The following is a 23,632-nucleotide window of genomic DNA, read 5'->3' as shown; positions in this document are numbered from 1 at the left end:
CTTAAAACAACTCTTACTGGCCACGAAGTTCACGGTAGCGCGCACTTGGAAGTCCGCTGAAGGACCCTTGATGACTCTTTGGTGACTAAAACTTTGGGACATTTTGATAGCGGAGAAAATTACTGCAGCCAAAGCTGGCCTCCTTCACCGCTATTCGAACATTTGGACACCAATCCTTGACTTTCACCAAAACTTCCCGGCGCTGACCCATAAACCCCGGCTGATCACAAGGGCCCTTCAGTCAGATTGCGACCGGCTGGCACCGGCCCACTCCCAGCTGGATCCCGACGAAAACTGATCAGGAAGGGTGAGGGGGGAGAAGCCTGGGGTCTGCTCATAAATTGAACTGGAGGTGTTGTTTTGCATAATGTCTGCTGATGTTATAATCATCTGTGTGCTGGTTTAAAATAAACAAGTTAAAAAAAAAGTTAATGGAAGTTAATCGATTCTATATTCTGGAAACATTTAAACAAATTCCATCGTTGAGGTTATTGAACTTTGACGATATTAATTGGGTGACTCTTTCTCTGAATAATAATAATTGCATGATTTGCCAACTTCACTCACTCTTAATTACTAAACTCATCTGGGAACAACGTACAGATCTCCTGTTACTGGGCTTTCGACTCCATTTTTTGAACCCTAAGGATGAAGTTCATGCTTTCATTGAAATTCACAATAATGAAATTGTGAATGTAAACACAAACCAACCGCACAATTCTACTCTAACATCGCCAAACGAAGCCCTGCTTAATCAATTATCAACCGTGGCCAATTCTGTTCACGACTGGTCGTGGGTTGAACCATTGATGAAATCAGTTTTATTTATAAAACAAGCGAAATCTCAAACGTAGCACTGAAGCAATGACGTTTATTTTGTGGTTTCAAGAATATGTACTGATGGTTTAATAACTTGGACGTGGCTAGAAAACCTCTGGGAATCATGCGACAAGAAACAATGATGCTCAAACATTTCATCCTAAAAGGATATGCTACTTACATCTCCCAAGCTAAGAGAGGACTTTCTAGAAGACCTACTGGGGGGTTAGCTATAGTTATAGATAATATGCTCAAAGCTAAAGTAAAGTTAATCTCCCCATATGAGGATTTGATGGTTGTTGAACTCAACTTGGAAGACGATGGAAATGTAGCTCTTCTTATCATTGGTCTATACTGGAACCCCATGAAGAACGACATATTTGTAATTTTCAGAAAACGTACAAAAATGCTTGAAAACGCCATTCACTTTAACCCCAATTACACGGGTATTATTGCCGACGATTGCCCAGACTAGCCAATTATTAATAACTTCAGGGCTCTACTCTTCTTCTGATACTAAAGGTCATATGTGGGATTCATTCCTATCGGAATGGGATATTTCCTTAGTGGACTTTAACAAAGAAAGTATAATTTTTACCTGGCAAAGAGGTAGCTATAAATCGCATATCAACTACTTCTATGTCTTTTCACCTATAATAACCAGTTGTGAAAGGCAACAATATCTAATCCGTGTTTAGGCGATCACATGATCATCCAATTCAATCTCAATTATAGATCTTTGATCTACGAAACGAAGGCCACTCTCATCTAGAGCCGGAGCACTCTTTGCTGTCTCTCAGATGGAATAATAAGTTATGTAATCAATTTCTTATCTTTCTAAGGCGACAACTGCAAATAAATGATGGCGTTTATTCTTGTGAGATGGGTATCCTGCACTCTGAAAATTCTATTAACGAAATTGTCAGGCGAATTCTTAAAACACTAGCTGAGTCTACGAAGGTCTATTCTACTCGCAATAAACATTCGTATAACTCAGAGGTTGCAGAATATAAAAGAGCGAAAAACAAATAACGAAGGGAACTCTCCGCCCGTAAACGCTCAGATAAACAATATACTCAGATTAAAAAGCAAGTCACTCGGACTCATAAGAGCAAAATTAAATCATTGAAAATTCAAATGCATACTGAAGACAATCAGAAAATGATTAAATACATATGTGAACATGATAAACAATCCTTTTGGGTTTCCATGAGGGATGAGGTAGGCGTAAAGCTAGCGTCCACGGAAACCTCTATCACTACTGAGGTTTGGGTTCATCATTACACACTAACATAGCAAATACCCAAATCCCAAGCACTTATAACTGCTCTCAAATTTGGAAATGTAACTTTGGGACCATGTTTAAGGGACAATAAAGACATTGACTGGGCCATATCAAATTTGAATTTTTCCTGATGGAATTCTGCTGTGTGTTTTAAAATCTGATCCCGTTTTATGGGCTTCCATCTTGTAAATTAAATATGACTTCATTTTTAAAACTAATCATGTTCCTGAATCATGGTTGCAATCTCTCATAATTCCAATACATAAAAAAAGGTGACCCTCTCAATCCCGCTAATTTTAGACCAATTGCTATAACGGACGCTTCATCTAAAGTCTTTTCCATCCTCATTCTTAAAGATCTTGAATACATCATTCAAAAAGATGCAATATTGTCCCAATTTCAGATCGCTTTCGGAAAAGAATGGGCACTGTCTTAAATGCAACTATCTTGGCTCATCTCCTTGAAACAGTAAAAAAATCCCAAATTGGGCCTGTCTACATAGCATCGCTAGATATGACCTCAGCTTTTGATTGTGTCAATCGCACCATTTTATGGCAAAAAATGACACATTATGGCATTTCTGAAAATTTAATATTTCTCATATCATTGTTACATCAAAATAAAAGTTATCATGTGCGGATCAATCAGGAAGGTTCACTAACAGACGCCATCCCCACGTTCATTGGTGTGAAACAAGGTATAATCTGGCATGAACCTTGCTCAATCTCTATTTAAGTGATCTGGATGAGATTTGGCAAGATAATAGAATTTTTCCCGTCAGATTAGGTAAACCACGTATCAATTGGATGGCTTTCGCTGACAACTTAATATTATTTGACAACCAAACTCCATATATTTATGGTTTACGCATATAAAAATAACCTATACGCGGAGAAATCACAGTTTGTCGTCTTTGGGTGACAAAAATTAAAAAAAACATTGAGTTGGTCGCTGAGAGGCAACGTGATTGAATGAGTCTTTCAACTGCATACCTTGGCTATAATCTTTGCGATACCGCTTCTGCTATAATGTAGAGGAACTCGTTAACATGCAAACTCCACTCATTTCTCAGATGAACATTTTGTACAAAAAACTGTTCACATTTTCTCTATTACCTGCCATTGAAATTTACAATTTAAAAGTTATAACGACTTTATTGTATGGCCTGTATTAGACATGAGCGAGTATCTAAACGCCATTCAGGAATGCATCTGGAAAGAGATTTTAGGTCTCGCAAAATCATGGCCTTATGTAATCCTTAGCAAAACAAAAGATGTGATGGCGGGTGTCTGCTCATTATCATCTGAATATCTATGAAGACTACTACTCAACTACTCCAAATTCATTAATCCCCCCAGAAATTCTTTATATGAAGACCTGAATGGCATGTTACGGGATTCTCCTCCTTCATCTGTAACTATATTTCGTGAAAGAATGCAAACACTATTAGTTAAGATTGGTGCAGAAGAACAGGTATTAATTACACATCAAGTGTGTGTGAAAACCTTTACACTTTCGACTGGTCTTGCACACTCGATGCATTAGGCAATTACATCTTGCATCGGGAATATGCTCGCTTTGCACGGAAAAGATCAGAACGTAGTGTATATCTGCAACGGTTTCCATGCAACAACGCATGAGAGTTATACATGCAGTTCAAATTCAATCATTTTTGAACCAGAGAGGATGAAATATTTGAATCCGCTGGTGACAGGGAGCGATAACATTGTGTCGTTTCTGCTCAAATGAAAATCAAATAGAAAGTCCTAAACATCTCATCATTACTTGTCCCCACTTTGAATGCGTAGAATAAACATGTTTTGGCACAGAGAATGTTGGTAACACCGAATATTCAAGAAACTTTCTTTGGATGAGATGTATGTGGGGAGAAAATAATTTGTTAGTTATTGCCCCCCTCGCTCGTTTTCTGATTGTTATCAACATGGAACTGACGCCAACTGTAATCCAATAAGACCGACTATGTTTAACTGTGTGGACAAATGTAACTATAAACCTTAAATTGTTTGAGGGTAACCTTCCTGTTGCGATCAGGTTAACATGTAAGTAGTGAATTGCTATTGGATACGCATGGATTCTGACATGGCGCTATGTGAAATTGTGTTTAGAGTTTTGGTTTTCAAGACACATTTATCAAATGTATTCTTTTCCCTTTTTTTGTAAATGTATGACATTTGTTTTAACAAATCCAAATTTTTCAATCTTTTGTAAAGGTTTTGTATAAACCATATGCAAATAAATATAAAAAAAATAATATTGCTAACTATTATTGAATCCTCAGAAATAACCAAGTTATTATGGACGGGAGGAGTATGAATATGATGGACCACTCCTGCCAGACAAATGTCGTGCTGGAGGTAATAAAACAGTCATGGGAGATTAAATGCATTAAACAGAGTGAGGGTTCATCCAATGAGCAGACGTGGATCTCAGCCACGTCTGGCCTGAATGGATCAAGCATCGAGAAGGACCAAGACTGTATTCTGGTTGGGTGGGCAATAGTAACCTCCCATCTTTTTTGTCCATATGTAATGACATTGCACCAGTTTCCTCGCATCTCAAATTGGTTATAGACTTTTCCATTATTACCTGTCCCAAGGCCTCCTGAACGTATGATTTTCCCAATTTATTATTGGGATTATTTGCTGACTGCCTTTGTTTAGGTTTTTTTCTGCTGTTTGTTTATTCTTATTTGTTTGTGAATGTTTGCTTTATATACCTCTTTGAGGCCTAAGGGCGAGTAGCACTTTATAAGAAATAAACTATACTAAACTAAAGCACTTTACATAGGACATATTTACATACCGCCTAAAGCACTCCCTTGTGCACCCCTCCTGAAAAGCCCTCTGCTGATCCTTCCTCTCTGGCAAAACTACCACCCGATCTCTATCACTACTTTCCTGGACAAACTCCTGGAAAAGGTGGCCCTCTCCCAGCTTACCCTCCATACTGAATCTGTTGGTTGTCTCCATGACCACCAGTCTGGTTTTAGAGAAGCCAGTAGCACAGAAACTTCTCTCCTGCACACTCTTGAAAACTTGCTCTCTAATCATGTCTCTAACCTTCCTTCTGTCCTCATTCTCCTTGATCTATCCACTGCTTTCGATCCGGTCAACCACTCCATCCTGATCAATCATCTCCGTGACAACCTGGGAATCACGGGTCAGGCCCTGGCATGGTTGACCTCCTTTCTACCCGATCGACCGTCCCAGGTGCAACTTGGGTCTTTTCTCTCTCTCCCGCCTTTCTCTCTCCATGTGGTGTTCCCCAGGGGTCTAACCTCTCTCCCAGGCTCTTCAACCATTACTTGGCCCCTTTGGTCCACCTCATCTCTACATTCTGTTCTAACTTTCAGTGTTAAGCGGATGACACTCAGCTCTCCTTCAGGCTCCCCTCAACCCACTGTGAACTCTCGCTCATTCCTGTCTATCCGCGATTCATGAATGGTGTGCCTCCAACGATCTCTGTCTTAATACCAGTAAGACTGAGATCCTTCTCATTGGGGCTCCTGCTCCAGCTTTCCCTCTTGCACTCTGGCCGCCCACCCTGGGCTCTCCACCTGCACCTTCCTGTGAGGCAAAGAACCTTGGCGTCATTCATCTTCGACTCCACCCTCTCCTTCTCTCCCCACATCTCTAAGAAGTCATCTCCCCACCCTCATCCCCCCATGGCACTTTTCCTCTTTCTTCCCCCTCGCACTTGCACGATCTGAATGACACAAGGCCTAGTAAAATCGTTTGATTTGTCCTCCCTCTGTCTACCCTTCCTTGTCTTGTCACGCCTAGAAAGACTTGTGTACTGGTGCGTTATAGTTAACCTATAAAATCATATCGTATCACACATTACTATTATTACCCAATCACAATTGATACTCATTTCTCGACCTCGGAAGGATGAAAGGTTGAGTTGGCTTTGACAGGATTTGAACTTGCGGCCTGCAGATCAAACACAGATCACAGCAACAAGTGTTTAACGCACTGAGCCATCTTACAGGCTTACTTCTCTCTTTCTCTTATCGCCCACACACTTCTCTCCTAACTACTCCTCCCTTGCTGCTATTTGTGTCTCACCCTCCCGAGCTTCTTCTCTGTCTCTCTTCTTCCCTTGCTCTTTCCACTTCCCTCCTTTTATTCCAACCACTTCCTCTTCAGATGTCCCTGGCTTCTCGGCCTCCTTTACTCGTCATCTCACCTTCTTTCTTCCTCCTCCTTAAAGGTATTCCCAGGTATCAAACTACCAAACCTTTAGGATTACCCAGACACACTCTTCAGCTCCTCATCATGCATCCAAACTCATTTTCTATTTTCAAATCTGCCTGGAAACAAAACCCATTGCGGCAAAGACTGTAGGGCCATGCCCTTCTTTCTACATTACTGTAATATGGGCCTCGTAACAGGACTGGCATGCACCCACGGTAACAGAAGCATTTTCACCTTGCTGTGCCATTCCCCCTATTTCCCTCTTATACTCCCTCCTATCTTCTCCCTGTTCGCTTTCCTAACCACGCCCAAGGAGGAACCAGGCCCTCCAAACCTACTAGGGTGCTGACGTAACACAGTATAAAAGCGCTGTAACAGAGCATAATAACAAGGGCGTCATAGGTCTAAGTTAGACTTAGTGGCTTTGGAAGGTGGAATAATAGGTTGGTGAACACTACAGGTTAGAGATGGCCTGAGGAATCTGGCATCTGCTCTGGAGTGGGTGTTGGTGCCCGAGTCCCATCGGCTAACCCTATACATGGGACTTTGGTACGGGCCTCACATATTAGATAGTACAAGAGGGCACAGAGAGATCGAGGCACGTGTTTGACTGTGCTTGACAGTGCCTGACAGTGCTTGCTTGGTCAATGTATAAATAGTGACACAGCATCATTTAAAACAATGTAGTGTGACAGATTACCGGTGACATTTCTTGGATGATCTCGTTTGCAACGTTAAGTAGATCCTTCTCTCTCTTCACTTTTTCATAAAGGTCACAAACTGTAGCCGGATGCAGCACTTGAAGCTTTCCAGCAGCTTCCAGGATCGCCACGAGGCAGCATCGCCAACAATTAAGGGCATCGATTCCACGAGCTGCGGATGCACTTACTCCAGTGCCAATCACTAAAACGATGTCTTTCGGGTGTTTGGTTGTTAAGCTTTTCAAAATATGTCTGAAAAAAACACATACACCAGTATAAATATTCCAGGTAATGCATAACATGCAAGATTTGCAAGCCACTGACAGTATTATCATAAAAGCCTAGCTAAACCCTTGCTGGTATTATCATAAAAGCCTAGGAGCTAAACCATTGCTGGTATTATCATAAAAGCCTAGGTAGCTAAACCATTGCCGGTATTATCATAAAAGCCTAGGAGCTAAACCATTGCCGGTATTATCATAAAAGCCTAGGAGCTAAACCATTGCCGGTATTATCATAAAAGCCTAGGTACCTAAACCATTGCCGGTATTATCATAAAAGCCTAGGAGCTAAACCATTGCGGGTATTTTCATAAAAGCCTAGGTACCTAAACCATTGCCGGTATTATCATAAAAGCCTAGGAGCTAAACCATTGCCGGTATTATCATGAAAGCCTAGGAGCTAAACCATTGCTGGTATTATCATAAAAGCCTAGGTACCTAAACCATTGCCGGTATTATCATAAAAGCCTAGGAGCTAAACCATTGCCGGTATTATCATAAAAGCCTAGGGGCTAAACCATTGCCGGTGTTATCATAAAAGCCTAGGTACCTAAACCATTGCCGGTATTATCATAAAAGCCTAGGAGCTAAACCATTGCCGGTATTATCATAAAAGCCTAGGTACCTAAACCATTGCTGGTGTTATCATAAAAGCCTAGGAGCTAAACCATTGCCGGGATTATCATAAAAGCCTAGGAGCTAAACCATTGCCGGTATTATCATAAAAGCCTAGGTACCTAAACCATTGCCAGTATTATCATAAAGGCCTAGGAGCTAAACCATTGCCGGTATTATCATACAAGCCTAGGAGCTAAACCATTGCCGGTATTATCATAAAAGCCTAGGTACCTAAACCATTGCCGGTATTATCATAAAAGCCTAGGAGCTAAACCATTGCCGGTATTATCATAAAAGCCTAGGTACCTAAACCATTGCCGGTATTATCATAAAGGCCTAGGAGCTAAACCATTGCCGGTATTATCATAAAAGCCTAGGAGCTAAACCATTGCCGGTATTATCATAAAAGCCTAGGTACCTAAACCATTGCCGGTATTATCATAAAAGCCTAGGAGCTAAACCATTGCCGATAGTATCATAAAAGCCTAGGTAGCGTAAAAAACTCATGGTGTCAACAGTAAAGACAGACACAACTGATCACAGTTCAAGGGTGTTTATTAAACTGTATACAGGTTGGAAAAATGCCTAATCTAAACGTAAATCTAAGATGGGAGCAAGCGTTGACCATCAAATGAAAAATAAGGCAGTCCTAGAAAAAGGGCCTATACTAAGAAAAACCTATTGCCATACCTTACAACTAATACAAAAAGGGTGTGGGATGGTTTTCAAGAAAAGAAAGAAGTGTTCACAAATAATATGTCAAGATGCGGTAGCCTGGATCTCCCTTCCCCACATTTTGAGCACAGGGTAGGGTAGGATCTTAGAGCACAGTACACTCTTGAGATTCCCAGCACGAAACAACAGTTCCGCTTTCAGCTATCAGGGCCGTCGATGTTTAAATCTCGTTTCTTCTGAAAGTCTCTTGCCTTCGAGAGCCTGATGTATTCACAATAACAGAATAAAAGTTCCTTTAGCAAAAAATAGTTTGCATTCTTATGATACTTAGGATGAGTGTTCCTGATCCCTGGTTCCCCCTCTTCTGGGCACTGACTCCTCAAATCCTAACGTCCTTCTGCCGGGTTCACTATGGTTTTCCTTCCCCACTTTAGGGCGATGGCTTTCCACCCTTGCATCCCTTTCGGTTGGACTCAGATCCGCAAAAGTCGGAGCCAAAAGTCGGAGCCTTAGCAATATCAGGACCTTCGGTTCTTTACTTTGGGTGAAGGTTTCACCCCTGGGTGCCCCATTCTCAGCCTCCCTCCACCGGGTTCACTATGGCTTTTCTCCTTCACGATTCTCAATGTCTTTATAAACAGTTCCAGTGGACATCCCCCTGCCGGGCTCATCTTTGTCAACACACTGTTTCTTGGGACTTTAGACTTTGCCCCTTTTCATCAGCATCCCTCTGCCAGGTTCACTCTTGCCAACTTCATGTTCACGTTTGCTTTCAATCTCTGCGGGATTCACTTCACTTGCTTTCACATGATGCAGGTTTCACTTCCCTTGCTTTCTCTACAGTTCTTAGGTCAAAGGCTTTCGATTGTACAGGGATTTTATGACCACTTTGACCTGCCTTGGCGGCTCTCCTATGGCCTTCTGGTATCTGTAGTTACATCAATATGGGATAAACCAGGATTTATCTAGACAGCACCCATGTGGTGCCGATCACCTCTGCAGCTGGTCTTCCCTCAACAATTTCACAGTCTTTGGGCCTCATTACAGGTCGGGCGGGCCGGAATTAACAGTGGCGGTAAACTGTTAATTCCGGACCGCCCGATCCCGAGTCTTGCAGGCGGGAGGTGATCTTCCCGCCAGGTCTGACCTGGCGGGTTGAACAACTCCCGCCTGCAGGCGGACGTGGAAACACCAGCACCATCACGAGATGGGGTTTTTCATGATCTCGGAAAGGTGGGTTCTGGAGGGGTTTTGAAATGAGTATGAGGGTTTGTGCGGCAAACGGGAATAGCTAGGTTCCTTCCCGTCTCTCCGATTATTATTTTCTGCAATCCCAACCAGATCAGGCAAAACACTACCGTTCCCACAATTCCTTCTGTTTATTTCAGGATCTTAGCTATTCCCGTTTGCCTCACAAACCATCCTACTCATTTCAAAACCCCTCCAAAACCCACCCTTCCGAGATCATGAAAAACCCCTATAATATGAGGGTTGTAATTCCATATAACACGGTCTCCCCATTCTACCCTGTAGAACAATCTAACACTCTAAACCCCTCTTTCCGACTCGAACACCTTGTTGCCCCACGAAAGACAACCGACTCATAGAGCTGTTTACCTGACATGTCCAGACACAAGGGTCAGGCAGAGTCAGGCAATTAACCAGAATCACACACACCTGATGGCCCTTTCGCTAAACCACAGGGAAAAAAGGTGGAGAAAGAATGCACAGTACGAGTAAGGCAGACAGCATGAACAGACAGCTAATCTACCACAGCAGTTCAGTAGAAGGAGAAAGGCGACAAGAATCGAGGGAATTTTCGGGCAGGACGTAGGGAAACAGGGATTCTGGAATGGATAATCTTAGGGTGCAAGCGGGTTGGAGATCTTGGGGAATTGGGTCTGGATGGAGGTGTCATTTGATCTGGATAGGAGAGCCTTAATGGGAGGAGGCGCGGTAGATGTGTTGTATCCTACAAAAGCCTCAGGGATTTCGTCCTCCTCTCCTTTTCCCTCGGTACAATACCGTGTCTCCCTTGGGTTATCCCCCGAGTACAACCCCGGGCTCCCCCATTCTGGTGAGCCTTTCTCGTTCTTTCACCCCTAGAGTTGTGATCTGAGCAGATCAGCCCTTTGTTGGCCCCCTGAATAAGGGTTTCTTGAGGTTCGGTATGTGAGATACCCTCAGGTATTTCACAGTACCCACACCATTACTGGTATTGCCATAAATGCATAGGTAACCACACCATTGCTGGTATTGCCATAAAAGCCTAGGCAGCAACACCATTGCCAGTATTGTCAAAAAAGGTAGGTATCCACACAACTGCCAGTATTGCAATAAAAGCCTAGGTAGCCACACCATTTCCGGTATTGCCATAAAAGCCTAGGTATCCAGACCATGTCATTATTGCCCTTAAAGCCTAGGTATCAACATCATTGCCGGTATTGCCTAGGTAGTCACACCATGGATGGTATTGCCATAAAAGCCTAGGTAACCACACCATTGCTGGTATTGCCATAAAAGCCTAGGCAGCAACACTATTGCCAGTATTGCCAAAACATGTAGGTATCCACACCATTGCCGATATTGCAATAAAAGCCTAGGTAGCCACACCATTGTCATTATTGCCCTTAAAGCCTAGGTATCAACACCATTGCCAGTATTGCCTAGGTAGCCACACCATTGTTGGTATTGCCATAAAAGCCTAGGTATACACACTAATGGCGGTACTGCCAAAAAAGGTTAGGCATCCAGATTATTTAAAACCCTAGGTAGTGAAGCCATTGCCGGTACTGCCATGAAACCCTAAGCAGTCAAGCCACTGCTGGTGTTTCCTATAGAAAACCCAAGTCTCACACTATTGGCATCCAAGGTTCTGAAACATGTATTGCCAACATATGAATAGGTCCTCCCACAGTTTGCCATGTCATAGCATGATATGCCAAGGTACTCACATCATTCATGTCAGTTATTGCCATCCAAAGGTTTGGTGCTCACAACTCCGACAGGTATTGCCATTGTGGTTCTAGTTACTCCAATTGTTTGCCAGGTCATGCCATGATATTCCCAAGTGCTCACACCATTAAACATTGTTGCCATGAAAACCCCAGGCACACGGCACTACAGCCCATTCACTGGCTGAATGTACAATGTTCACAGATTGTGTGAATAGCAAGGGAATGCACACCATTGCCAGATATTTTAATCAAACACCCAGGGTTTTGCAGCACTTCCAGATAAAAGACCTGTCACTCACGCCAATGCCAGGTTCAACCATCTTATGCAAAGGGAACTTACACAGTTGCCTGGATTTGCCATCAAGATCCAAGCTTCACACACAGCTGCCAGGTGCTCCCATCGACAACCCGGCAATTCACAGCATTGGGAGGTGTTGTCACTAAAAGACAAGGTACTCACACCAGTGCCAGCTATTGTCATCATGTGCCCAGGTACTCTTTGTTTCTCTGGCACAGGAGAGATGAGCAACATCTCGCTCCCTCCCATGCACCCCTAGCGGCAAATCGCTCTGGCCCCATAACCTATTCAGACGGCTACAGGTAACACCTGTGTCTGTGGAGCTAGCATACAATGGCGACTGTGGTAGGAGATCAAAGCGCCCTTGCATTCCCCTGCCCCGCCTACATCCCCTACCAAATAGTCTCTGCCGGTAGAATTAGGGAGGAAACCAGAGCAAACGAAGTGCAAGGACACTCTACTATGATGCCCTGTGCAGCTTCTCTGCATGGGGAGTGGAGGCATGTTGTCCTTGTTCCCCCTTTGCTGCACATTATGCGGGACCAGAAGGACTCATGAAGCACTCTATTTGAGCCTCTGCCAATCAGTGTGGACCAAGCAGCAGTATTCCGCATTTGGTAGCTTAACCACGACTGAGGAGCCAAAACTATTAAACAAAAGGACAGGCTGCTCATTGGAAGTTACTCTAGGTGGGATTGGGGACTCACTCTAGTACTGTAGGCAATGTTCCTGCGGGATCAGGGACTTATCAGGATCAGAGACTTACTCTAGTACTGTAGGCAACGTTCCTGCAGGATCAGGGACTTACCGGGATCAGAGACTTACTCTAGTACTGTAGCCAATGTTCCTGCGGGATCAGGCACTTACTCTAGTACTGTAGGCAATGTTCCTGCGGGATCGGGGATTTACTCTAGTCCTGTAGGCAATGTTCCTGCAGAATCAGGGACTTACCGTGATCAGGGACTTAGTCTAGTACTGTAGGCAATGTTCCTGCGGGATCAGGGACTTACCGGGATCAGGGACTTACTCTAATACTGTAGGCAATGTTCCTTCGGGATCGGGGACTTACTCTAGTACTCTAGGCAACGTTCCTGCGGGATCAGGGACTTACCGAGATCAGGGACTTACTCTAGTACTGTAGGCAATGTTCCTGCGGGATCGGCGACTTACTCTATTACTGTAGGCAATGTTCCTGCGGGATCAGGGACTTACCGGGATCAGGTACTTACTCTAGTACTGTAGGCAATGTTCCTGCGGGATCAGGGACTTACCGGGATCAGGGACTTACTCTATTACTGTAGGCAATGTTCCTGCGGGATCAGGCACTTACTCTAGTACTGTAGGAAATGTTCCTGCGGGATCGGGGATTTACTCTAGTCCTGTAGGCAATGTTCCTGCGGGATCAGGGACTTACCGGGATCAGGGACTTACTCTATTACTGTAGGCAATGTTCCTGCGGGATCAGGCACTTACTCTAGTACTGTAGGCAATGTTCCTGCGGGATCGGGGATTTACTCTAGTCCTGTAGGCAATGTTCCTGCGGGATCGGGGATTTACTCTAGTCCTGTAGGCAATGTTCCTGCGGGATCGGGGATTTACTCTAGTACTGTAGGCAATGTTCCTGCGGGATCGGGGATTTACTCTAGTCCTGTAGGCAATGTTCCTGCGGGATCAGGGACTTACCGGGATCAGGGACTTACTCTATTACTGTAGGCAATGTTCCTGCGGGATCAGGCACTTACTCTAGTATTGTAGGCAATGTTCCTGCGGGATCGTGGATTTACTCTAGTCCTGTAGGCAATGTTCCTGCGGGATCAGGGACTTACCGGGATCAGGGACTTACTCTAGTACTGTAGGCAATGTTCCTTCGGGATCAGGGACCTGGGGTGCTCTGCTCTGAGACGTTGTGTGTGTGGAACAACCCTGAGCTGGTTGCAAAGGGGAAATGAAAATGACTCTGTGGCCCACATGTATTAGAGTGGATCTTTTAAGCACTCGCAGCTCATAGTGAAGTAGGGAGTGCAGCAGGTGGCTATGGAGGCCTGACCAGTTGGCCTCAAGCAGAATGCACTACATGTTCCAAGGACACCCCTTAAGCTGGATGCCCCCAGATTCAGTCATGTCATCTTCGGCCCATTGTTTGGTCCAATTAGTATTATTATTATTGTTCGGGTATTTATTGAGTGCAGGACTAGATTCAGGGAGCAATGGAACACTTTACAATAATAGGGGGAAGAACTTGGTGAGGGAAGCAGGGAAACAAGGGGGTGCAGAGCTAACAAGAAACCTGGGGAGGAAACAGTGGGGAGCAGAGCCCCCAGTCTCAGATAGGGAGGGAGGTGCAGGCTGTGCGGGCCAAGGCGCTAGAGAGGAGCCAATGAGCTGAATAAAGGGTTCTGGGAGCCAGAGGGCATCAGACCAAAACATCGAAGACCTTTGCTGCGAATCACAAAACATTGTATTTATTATAACGAATTTTAACACAGTTCACTGAAAATATGAAAGGGGGTGGGGGTATTAATTTAGGTGGGTTGAGTAGGTGCTGCTGCAGGGTTGGGGGGGGCATTTATTTTCAAAGAACTGCGTTCTAATTTGTGAGAAAGAAAATTATGTTTTGTGATTCGCAGCGATTAATTCGATGTTTTGAGGTAGATTCGAGCAGAGCTGGTCCAGGATCCTAAAAGACATCCCAACATTGTGTGTCAACATGAATGATGCTTCTTCCAGTACAGGAAGCCAGCCAGAAGGCAGCGGTGGTCGACCCCAGCAGGAAAGGGGGAGTAGACTAATTACATATGATTGTGGCTAGTTGGAATGTCATGGAATTGTGGGTTGTGGTGGAGAGAAGGAGAATTAAAATAACCCTAAGGATCCACTTGGAACCAGATCCAAACCGTATACTTTTTAATGACTGCTCTGCTTCGCCCACAGCACTTGAGCCCACCAAAAAGTGCTGGATGAACAAAGTGCTCAGGGTGTGGAAAAGATCTCATTGAGACATTTAAAATCCTCATGGAAACACAGAGGAATCCAAGGGCTGTCCACACTCACAACAATGGAAGGAACCACTAACCAATCAAGGGGAGGCTGAATATCTGCAAACTAATCTGGCAGTGGTCCCTGGATCTGTACCATGATGGGCTACGTGGTGTCGGTGCAAGCAGCTATGCTTCGATTCCCTTGACGGTGTGTTCTACGGGTAACTTTGGGTCAATGTACAAGATTTCGGACGGAAGATGAATGGTTTTTGGATCAAAGGAGTAATTGTTAGATTCAAACAAATGATATGACGTGCAGACTATCTTATCTTGTCTTATGAAATTCACACATATGTTAATTAAAAAATAATAAAATATAAATAATGTTTGTAATGACTCTTATATTAGCAAAGGACACAAGCCTACCGCTTGAGAATTGGCGTATCACGCTACTCTACCGTGTTAATCAAAGAATTGGATGTGAGTAGTAATTTAAAGAGTCTGGACGCGAGTCCTACATGAACCCAAACAGAGACGCATGTATACAAACACAAATGCAACAGCCGTGGCATAGTGATGATCCGGTGCACAAGTAGATTAATAGTGATCAGGTGCACTGATTGATCATTTACTTAGAACAACACAATCTGAAAACAAGATAAAAAGGTACAATCGAAAGATACAATCAAAAAAGTGTGTACATACTCCGTGGCTGCACACACATGGGACAGATGCAACAAAAGGAACTGAAAAACAAGGAGCAAGAAGTCAAAACATTACTAAAGAAGAATGCAAAGTAAAATCATGTAAACAAAAAGTGGCCGGGAGAGCCCGGCTCGCTCTTGGTCTGATAAATGCACGCATCCCAGGAGGTCAGATCCGGGATATCCTCTGCCGCTAATTTAAAGTTGCCTTGGATGAGCTGGTGGTGGTTCAAGAAAAAGTTCATTAGCAACGTGAGAGAAACAAACAGCACTTCCTTCCCGGGGTCCCAGCACTCACGTACAAACACAGAAAGCAGCAGTAAGCAGCCCTACAAAGCGTGGCAGAGGCAATAATAAAGGGTGGGTATTAGACTAGGTAAGGGAATGCAAACTCATGATGTCCAAAGAGACCAAAACACATCTGGGATTGCCTTGGCTCTCCTGCAGAAGGGATGGGGCACAGCACTTTGGGCTGTACTGCCTCTTTTGGGGTATGATCAAGCCTGATTTGCATATGGCACTAATTTAAATGTAATGTAAAAATATTTATAAAGCGCTGTCAGGTCCAGGTCTGATCATTAGTTGTTTATCTAGTCTGAATCTAGTTATTTTAAGCTATGCAACTGTTATTTAGGGATAATAGGGACACAAGGTGGTTTGGGGCTTAACAAGTTTGTTTCCTGGATGGGAGTTCAGCAATCCATCATGATGGTGCTGGGTGATGATTGGTGCAGATGGTCTCCTGGTGTCCTAGCTTCCATTCTAAACTGCCTTTCATTGTCCAGTGCCGATCAGGAACCTCCTGTTATTTTCGCTCCAGTGTTTGTAAGGGCCAAGTTACTTTAATTGAACTTTTGGAAGCAGGAAAGATTTATGACCACCTTCTGCGTGGGACAAGACAACATGTACAATTTGGTGTGAGCGCAGTGTTTCCTTTGAAAACTGAAAGAAGAGTAAACTTCTGAAAAGGCTTCAATGACTGTATTTATCTATCAATATCCGTTTAGTTTAGGTATTTAGTTCGGTATTCTTTTCTGGTATTATTCAAATGGAAAGAATTCTTTGGATGAACCTTTGAAAATGAAGTGCTTTCCAAAGCCAGGAGTTTAATTGTGCACACTTCAACTGACTTCAATATTCTGAACTGCTTCACAATTCAGTCAGGAGCGCAGGCCCGTGTGACAGACATTTCCGTTTCTTGTGTAGCTCTAATGAGACTCGGCATCTAACTCAGAGGAAATGTACTCAGCGCGTTGCTAGAGAAGCATAGTGTGCATGTACTGTTGTGTAGCTGCTACTCTTGCCTGACTTGTACGAGACAATCATTAAGTGTGCATATGTGTAGGCAGCAAGAAAGAGTAGCTACTGTTTTTTCCCGTTCGGAGCAGACAAGTTATTAACGTGCATGCGCAGAACAACGTGGATAGAGTTTAACTATTAGTTCTTTGTCAGAGGAGTTTATTTTCATCGCACAGTGAAATTAACAGACAAACATATTGATGCGTTCCATTTCATCTTCTTAGTACAAATTGAAAGCAGCTTTATTTCTAGAACCCTGTCTCAATTCCTGTTCAACTAAGCAGTTCACCTGTTAATTCTGTAACTTCAAGTCTAAAGGAAATTCTGTCAAAGCAATGATTCAAAGTTAGGAGAATAGACTTTGCATGACCAGAACTCCTGAAGAACTCAAGTTAGTTGTTATCTTATTGAAGTAAAGCACATTTAAAACAGCTGCGTCTAAGAGAATACATGAACATTGTGAGTTGTGCCTCCAACACAGTTATTAACAAGTCCTCTAAGCTCTTCGCAGAGGTAAACAGGTATTAATGTCTTCAAGGGGAAAGTGGGGATGGTAAGGAGCAGATTATTGAATGTAATTTGTTCTTGTCCGCTCATCTCATGCAAATTGGTGACTAATCTGAAGACCAGAGTCTGTGTTCTTTTTTATTTTCTCCACTTCCCCTTTCCCTTAGAAAAGTAGGGATTTCAGCTGTTCTAAGTCAGTTGTTGACCATTTTTTTCCGGGGACTGTGGGGTTCAGCACCTTCCACGGACCAGATCCTTCAGGACCGGACAAGCGCAACCTTCACTAGCTGGGGCATCATGGCGCTGACAGTTCAGGGACCAGATGTTCCACGGCCGACGCTGCCTCACGGTTGTTGCGGTGGAGGCCGCTGGGCATCTTCCTTCTTCACAGGGGTTGGGGGGTCTCAGCTCCGCCTCCCCATATCCGCAGCCGACGCTGCTCCCACATTTATTGCAGCCAACCTGCATAGGGACATCTTCGTTCATGCGGTCCGCCATGCATTTTCCTTCTCCTTGGGGGAGGGGGTCCGAATCAACTCCTCTTCTCCACGCAGACGCCGGCTCCCTTTTGAGCCGCCACAGACCCCTCGCAAGGCCCAGCCAGGGGAACGCCGAACAGCCACGGCAGTCGGGCAAGCTCCTCCTCCATCTTCGTGGTGAGCACACCCCCATCGGTACAGGGCACTGGGGGCCCTCACACCTCGTCGCCAATGTAATGTCCTGGTCTGGGGGCACCCAGACAAGACAGACCAAGGCTGGGGGCACCCAGCCGACATGCTGGGAGCACCCAGCAGACCTCGGGCTGCTGTCACGCAGCACAGTTGTAGGCAGGGGTCACCCTGCATACGTCGGGAGCACCCAACGTGACATCTAGGCCGGGGGCACCCAGCCAGCTCCAGACTGGGGGAACCCAGTCAGCCTGTGAGCACATGGGCTCCTACATGGCCTGGGGGTAGCCAGGCCGACCTCAGCAAAGACGCGGGTGTTGCCCAGCAGGGGCACCGGCTTGTGTCAGGTAGACTTGCCCAGCAGGGGCTCTACTGGCCTGGCAGACAGCCAGGGTAGACGGCGTTGCCCAGCAGGGGCACGATCATGGTGGAGGGCCTGGCAGGGCAGGCCCTCAATCAACTATGCCGCACCAGCATGGTGCTGCTGAATAACGACGCAGCACACCATAGTTGCATACTCCAGGACTGAATGCGCTGGAGACTGGCCATTCCTTTTTATTCAGTTTTGTGACGTGGCTGCTGCCACAAGCTCCTGGGAGATACCATGCTCCCAGGAGTGGGTGACACATTACACAGACCAAGAAGCAACAGTTAAGCACAGAGAAAAGAGAGGTGGTCCTCTAGGACCCGCAGGCACATGGGAGTAGCGTTCCACAGTGAAGCTGCCACCACAAAGAAGGAACGGCTGCCTAAGCGAGACAACCTGAAAAGGGGGACCATTAATCTCAATGAAGAAACTGAACGCAAGTTCCGAGCCGGAACATAGGGGGGGAATTTTGCCCTCCCCATAAAAGGTACGGTGAGCAACAACAAGGCCTTGAAGTTTATATGCTTTGTCACCAGAAGCCAGTGCAGTTTTTCCAGAATCAAGGTAGAAGGACATAAACAAGGAGCCCCCACTGCCAATCGAGCTGCCAAGTTTTGCAGCACCTGCAGCCACTGAAAAATATACGCCGGCAGATCTAGATATAGAGCATTACAGTAATCTGGAGAACCAGCAGTGAGGGAGGATACCACTAGTGAGCTGTGATGCTGGAAATGCATTGGAGGGACAGGGCCTCCGTATCCTTGTCCTTTACTGCTTTTCATTGTGTGTTCTGTCGTGTTTTCCGCGCAGGAGTTCATGTGGGACTCCTGGCGGTGCAGCTCTCTTTCTTTTGGTTTAGTGAACGGACCCGTGGGATACCCTTATGGCACCCATGGGTGGGGGTACAACCCTGTGCCCCTAGTGTATGTTTTTGGGTACCTGTGGGTGGCCCAGAGAGCAGGGTATGGGCTGGTGGCAGCTCCATGCTGAATTTGACAGGTGCGCGGAGTATCCTCCATTTTGGGATACCCCGGCCCTGCCATTGGGATCAGTTGATCCCTGATGGAAAACAAGATGGCCCCGGTGGCCTCTTGCTTTCTATTACCCATTACCTTGTTTTCCCAAAGTCCTGGGAAGCCCTGACTCTGTCCCTTCCCCCTGACTGGCTGTTGGATGGAAGTGCCATATATGGTGTTGTTGTGAAGGCCCAGTCAGACTAGCTGGCGCTTTCCCGGTGATGTATGTTGTGGGTGGGACCTGGATGAATAGAGTGTGTGACGAATATGCATTCTGTGTTGTGGGTGTCTAGTATCTGGTGGTTGACACAATGACTGAGACAACCCTGCCCGAAACCGGTATGAATGCAGCTAGGAGTGTTGAATGGCTCGATACTTGTCCCAATACACATAACTTGTTGTGAGTGTCTGGAGAGAAGAGAATGGCCTGAATACCTCGTGTGCCTCATTGGCTGTCTGCCTGCATGAATGCCTGTAGTCGTGATTGGATGCTTGAGTGTGACCCAGCAGAATGAATGGGAGATCAACAGTATATCTGGGGACCTCTCACTGCTAGGAAACGTGTTCAGAAGCTGAAGTCCACTACGACGAGTAACTGGATTAACTGACGCTTGACCTTGAAGCCCTGCTGGACGAGAAGAATTGCTGTTGCTCTCCTCCACAATCTGAAAGCTGCTGTGCCTCCAAGGACTGACCCAGAGAGGACCTGGTAAGGCGCCCTCTTCCCGAGCTACGAGGGACCATCGTGCACAGCTGATCTTTGCAAACGCTCCCTGGTAGACAGACCTTCGACAGGCTGCCGACCCGATACGGGGACTGCTGCGGAACTCCAAGGAGAAGCACTCGGACTGTTGTCCGCCACTGTCGACGACCGCCGTCGCCGACCGGAGCCGCTGTGCTCCCGTTTGCATAAGAACTTCAATTGATCATCGGACGCTCTCGTCTGCATCGTCACCCGCTTGTCTCCCGCTGGAGAAGGCCCGACGCGCCGAGGAGCATCCACCGGTGGGTTTCCCGCCACCTAAAGACCGCAGAGACGCCGACGACTCGACGCCCTTGCTGGGCCACAGTTCTTCATCATCTCTTTGCGGTCCAGAACTATTGTCACCGAGGTGCCCCGCACGCCTCTTCCTTGCAGGACGCCAACACTCTGTAGTCGACGAGCACCGCTAGGAACGAAGCTGCCACTTCCCTGCCATAGTTCACCCTGTTCACCGTCGGACGTTCGACGACCCGTGACTCCTGCCTTAAAGGGAGGGCACTCAAGAAGGGCCGTCCATTCCCCAACACCGAACGCCAAGTTCCCCGACACCTCTCGACGATCTGTGGCTCTCGCCTGAAAGGGAGGCACTCAAGAAGGATCGGTCGGTGCATCGTCGGAGAACTCTACTCCACCAGGTACATTGGGGGGGTAAAACCTTAACAGGAAGAAGTAAGACTATTGAACATGTGGACTGGGCTTGAGCTATATATCTTTGTTTACAGGTTGCCCAGGTGGGGGGATCTCCACTCAGAACTGTGTCTAGGTAACGGGGCCAGTATTCTGCCTATTGTTTCAACCAACTTGCGTTCCTTCCTATCTCTATTGCTGGTTTTCTCGTTATTGATCTGTGTGACATTTTAACCGTACAGTTGATGCACTTTAATGAGATTTGATAACATTAGTGGTACCACTCTAGACGTGTATATATTTATCATTATTGACTTCCAAGTACAACGTGCGTTATTGTGATCGTGTACATACCTTTGAATATTAATTATATAAAGACTGTGTTTTCAGTAATACAGTGTGTGGACATTCCTTTGTGGGGGTTCGGGGACTACACTGTACTTAAGAACCAGCCCGCATCACCTCCTGAGAAGCTAGGCCTTGATTGCTCGTCCATTGCTACCACAATAGAGAATCTTGGCTGGGGTCCTCTGTGCCTCTCCTCCACCATAAAGAGAGCGGAAGCACAGACACCCCCTACCAGTCTTTACACTGGTGGCAGCGGTGGGATGCTTATGGTTTTAAGACTCAGTGTATAACCGTGCCACTTACAAAATATCCGCACTTTGTTCGATTAAGGTTTGGGTGTGTACAAAATAACTGCATTACAAGCAATGGAGTCTATTGCGAATGGTAAATTGACTCGGATGAGCTTAGAGGCTCTCCAGGGTGCTTGTGAAGCCAGGGAGTTAGACTTTGTGGATACGTCTAGGGCTGAGCTGATAGCTGCCCTAGTGGACTACCAGACCGATGGTGAAACTCTTGATGAGGGGGGGAATGCAACCAATGAGGACTCTGCCCCTGGGGTTTCTACTGAATCTGTTTCTGGGAATGCCGCCATTCCTGCTGCCTCTGTTCCGAACCCCAGCAATTCCTTGGAACTTGAGTTATTAAGGATGAAATTGGCCTTTGAATATCGCAAGTTGGAAATAGATGCTGAGCTTAAGAAAGAGGAGCTGGCTCAACAGGTTGAACTCAAGAATAGGGATCTTGAACTCAAAGACAAGGACACTGAATGTCAGAGAATCCAGCTAGAGAAAGCTCGAGTGGAGACTTCAGCGAAACCCAGTGAGAGTGTCAGGTCCCCAGCCACTAAATTTATGAAGGATTTGGTTGGTGTGTTTTCGGAGGGTTCTGATATCCTCCAATGGATTGAAGCGTTTGAAATGGCTTGTGCAATTCATGATGTTGACAAAAGAGATTGGGATAAGTGTTTGCTAAGCAGAGTGCCTCAAAATGGAGATGACTGTATTCTGAAGCTGAGTGTGGAAGAACGGGGTCAGTATGAGTGTATGAAATCTGCTTTGATTGCCAAGTTTGGCAAGACACCTACCCAATACCTTAAAAGGTTCAGGGATTTTAAGAAAAGAGAGAATGTGTCTTGGGTCGACAGGGTGAGTGCTGCGCACATGAATATGATGGGGTGGATTGACGGTTACAAGGTGAAAACCTTTGTTGACTTGTCCCACCTGTTGTTTTTTGAGCATTTTTCTGAAGCCTGTTCACCGGAACTGCGTCAGTATGTTGCTGACCAGAACATTTTGGATCCCTTTAAGCTGGCTAGGTTGGCTGACAAGTGGGTCTCCCACCGGGTGTCCCCTAAGGACTCCAGTGGGAAGGACAAGGACAAAGAAAAGGGGGCTGAGGAGTCCCAAAAGCAGTCACAGTCGAATAAACCTAAACCCTACTCTCCTAAGACCCAAATATCTAGTGGGGATAAGTCATCTGTGGGTGGGAATAAGAGTAGTGGTCCACCTGCTGCAAAGCAGGATCCCAGTGGTTCCAGTACCGTACCCCGCACTCCCGGCACTTGTTGAAACTGTGGGGCTCTGGATCACAAAAGGGGTGACTCCAAGTGTAAAGGTAAGGCACTCGGAGTACAGGCTGTCAGCCTGACCTACCCTTACCCCATGTCTGAGGTGGAGGCCACTGTCCTTCCCTCCTCTACACTTTGGTGCTCCCGTAGAGATTTCCATAGTGTCCCTTGGGGCCTGGGACCAGTACGGGGAAGTACTGGCGACTATCCCACAGAACACCCGTAGATTTTTGAGAAGTGTCCTCCTGAATGGCCAGCCTTCTACTGGTTTGAGAGACACTGGGGCAAGCATGACAGTGGTGGACAGGACCCTGCTCAGGCCAGAGGACTATGTAGATGCTCCTCTGAGAACCACCAGGTTAGCTGGTGGGCCTCCCAAATTATCGCCTGTAGCCCAAGTCACACTCGTAATTGGAGACAAGACAGCAAAGCTTCCTGTCCTGGTTCAGGACAACGTCCCTGCTAACATTCTGTTAGGTAACGATCTAGTCGAGTTGGGATTGATCGCGGATGGTCTTCCCATGACTGCTGCTGCGGTCACTAGGTCACAGGTGACACCGGGTCTGGCTGTGAGTCAGGTACCCGAGCCGCAGGCGCGGACTAAGGCACGACGAAGGAAGAGCAAGAAGGCCACCTCTGAGCCAGAAGACTCTCCTGTGGGAGAGGTTCTCAACCCGGAGGATCATCCCGATCTTCAATGCTTGTTAGCTGAAGGGGGACCCTCCCGGGCAGACTTCTGCAAAGGACAGAGAGAGTGTCCCTCTCTCGAGGGTCTGAGGAAACAGGCCCTGTCCCAGGCACACGGAGAAGTGCCTAGGACTTTCCGGATTTATTGGGAGGGTGAGCTCCTTGTTAGTGAGCCCACTAAGCCTGAACCTGGTGCCCTCAAGAGGTTGGTGGTACCCCAGGTTTACAGGCCCTTTCTACTGCAGTTGGC

General features: G+C 46.0%; 1 protein-coding gene across 6 annotated transcripts in view; it reads right to left on the bottom strand.

The window, feature by feature from the left end:
* LOC138579456 (protein FAM118A-like) overlaps positions 1–23,632 on the bottom strand; it is a 334,356-nt gene that overhangs the window by 203,206 nt on the left and 107,518 nt on the right. For all 6 annotated transcript variants that reach the window (XM_069649790.1, XM_069649786.1, XM_069649789.1 and 3 more), the window contains exon 3: positions 7,022–7,274. In XM_069649790.1, coding sequence (XP_069505891.1) covers positions 7,022–7,274 — 253 coding nt within the window. The remainder of the gene's footprint in view (positions 1–7,021; positions 7,275–23,632) is intronic.

Source organism: Ambystoma mexicanum, chromosome 3p (assembly GCF_040938575.1).
Source record: "Ambystoma mexicanum isolate Mex_15411 chromosome 3p, UKY_AmexF1_1, whole genome shotgun sequence".
NCBI lineage: Eukaryota > Metazoa > Chordata > Amphibia > Caudata > Ambystomatidae > Ambystoma > Ambystoma mexicanum.
This window is presented reverse-complemented; position numbering and strand designations above follow the sequence as displayed.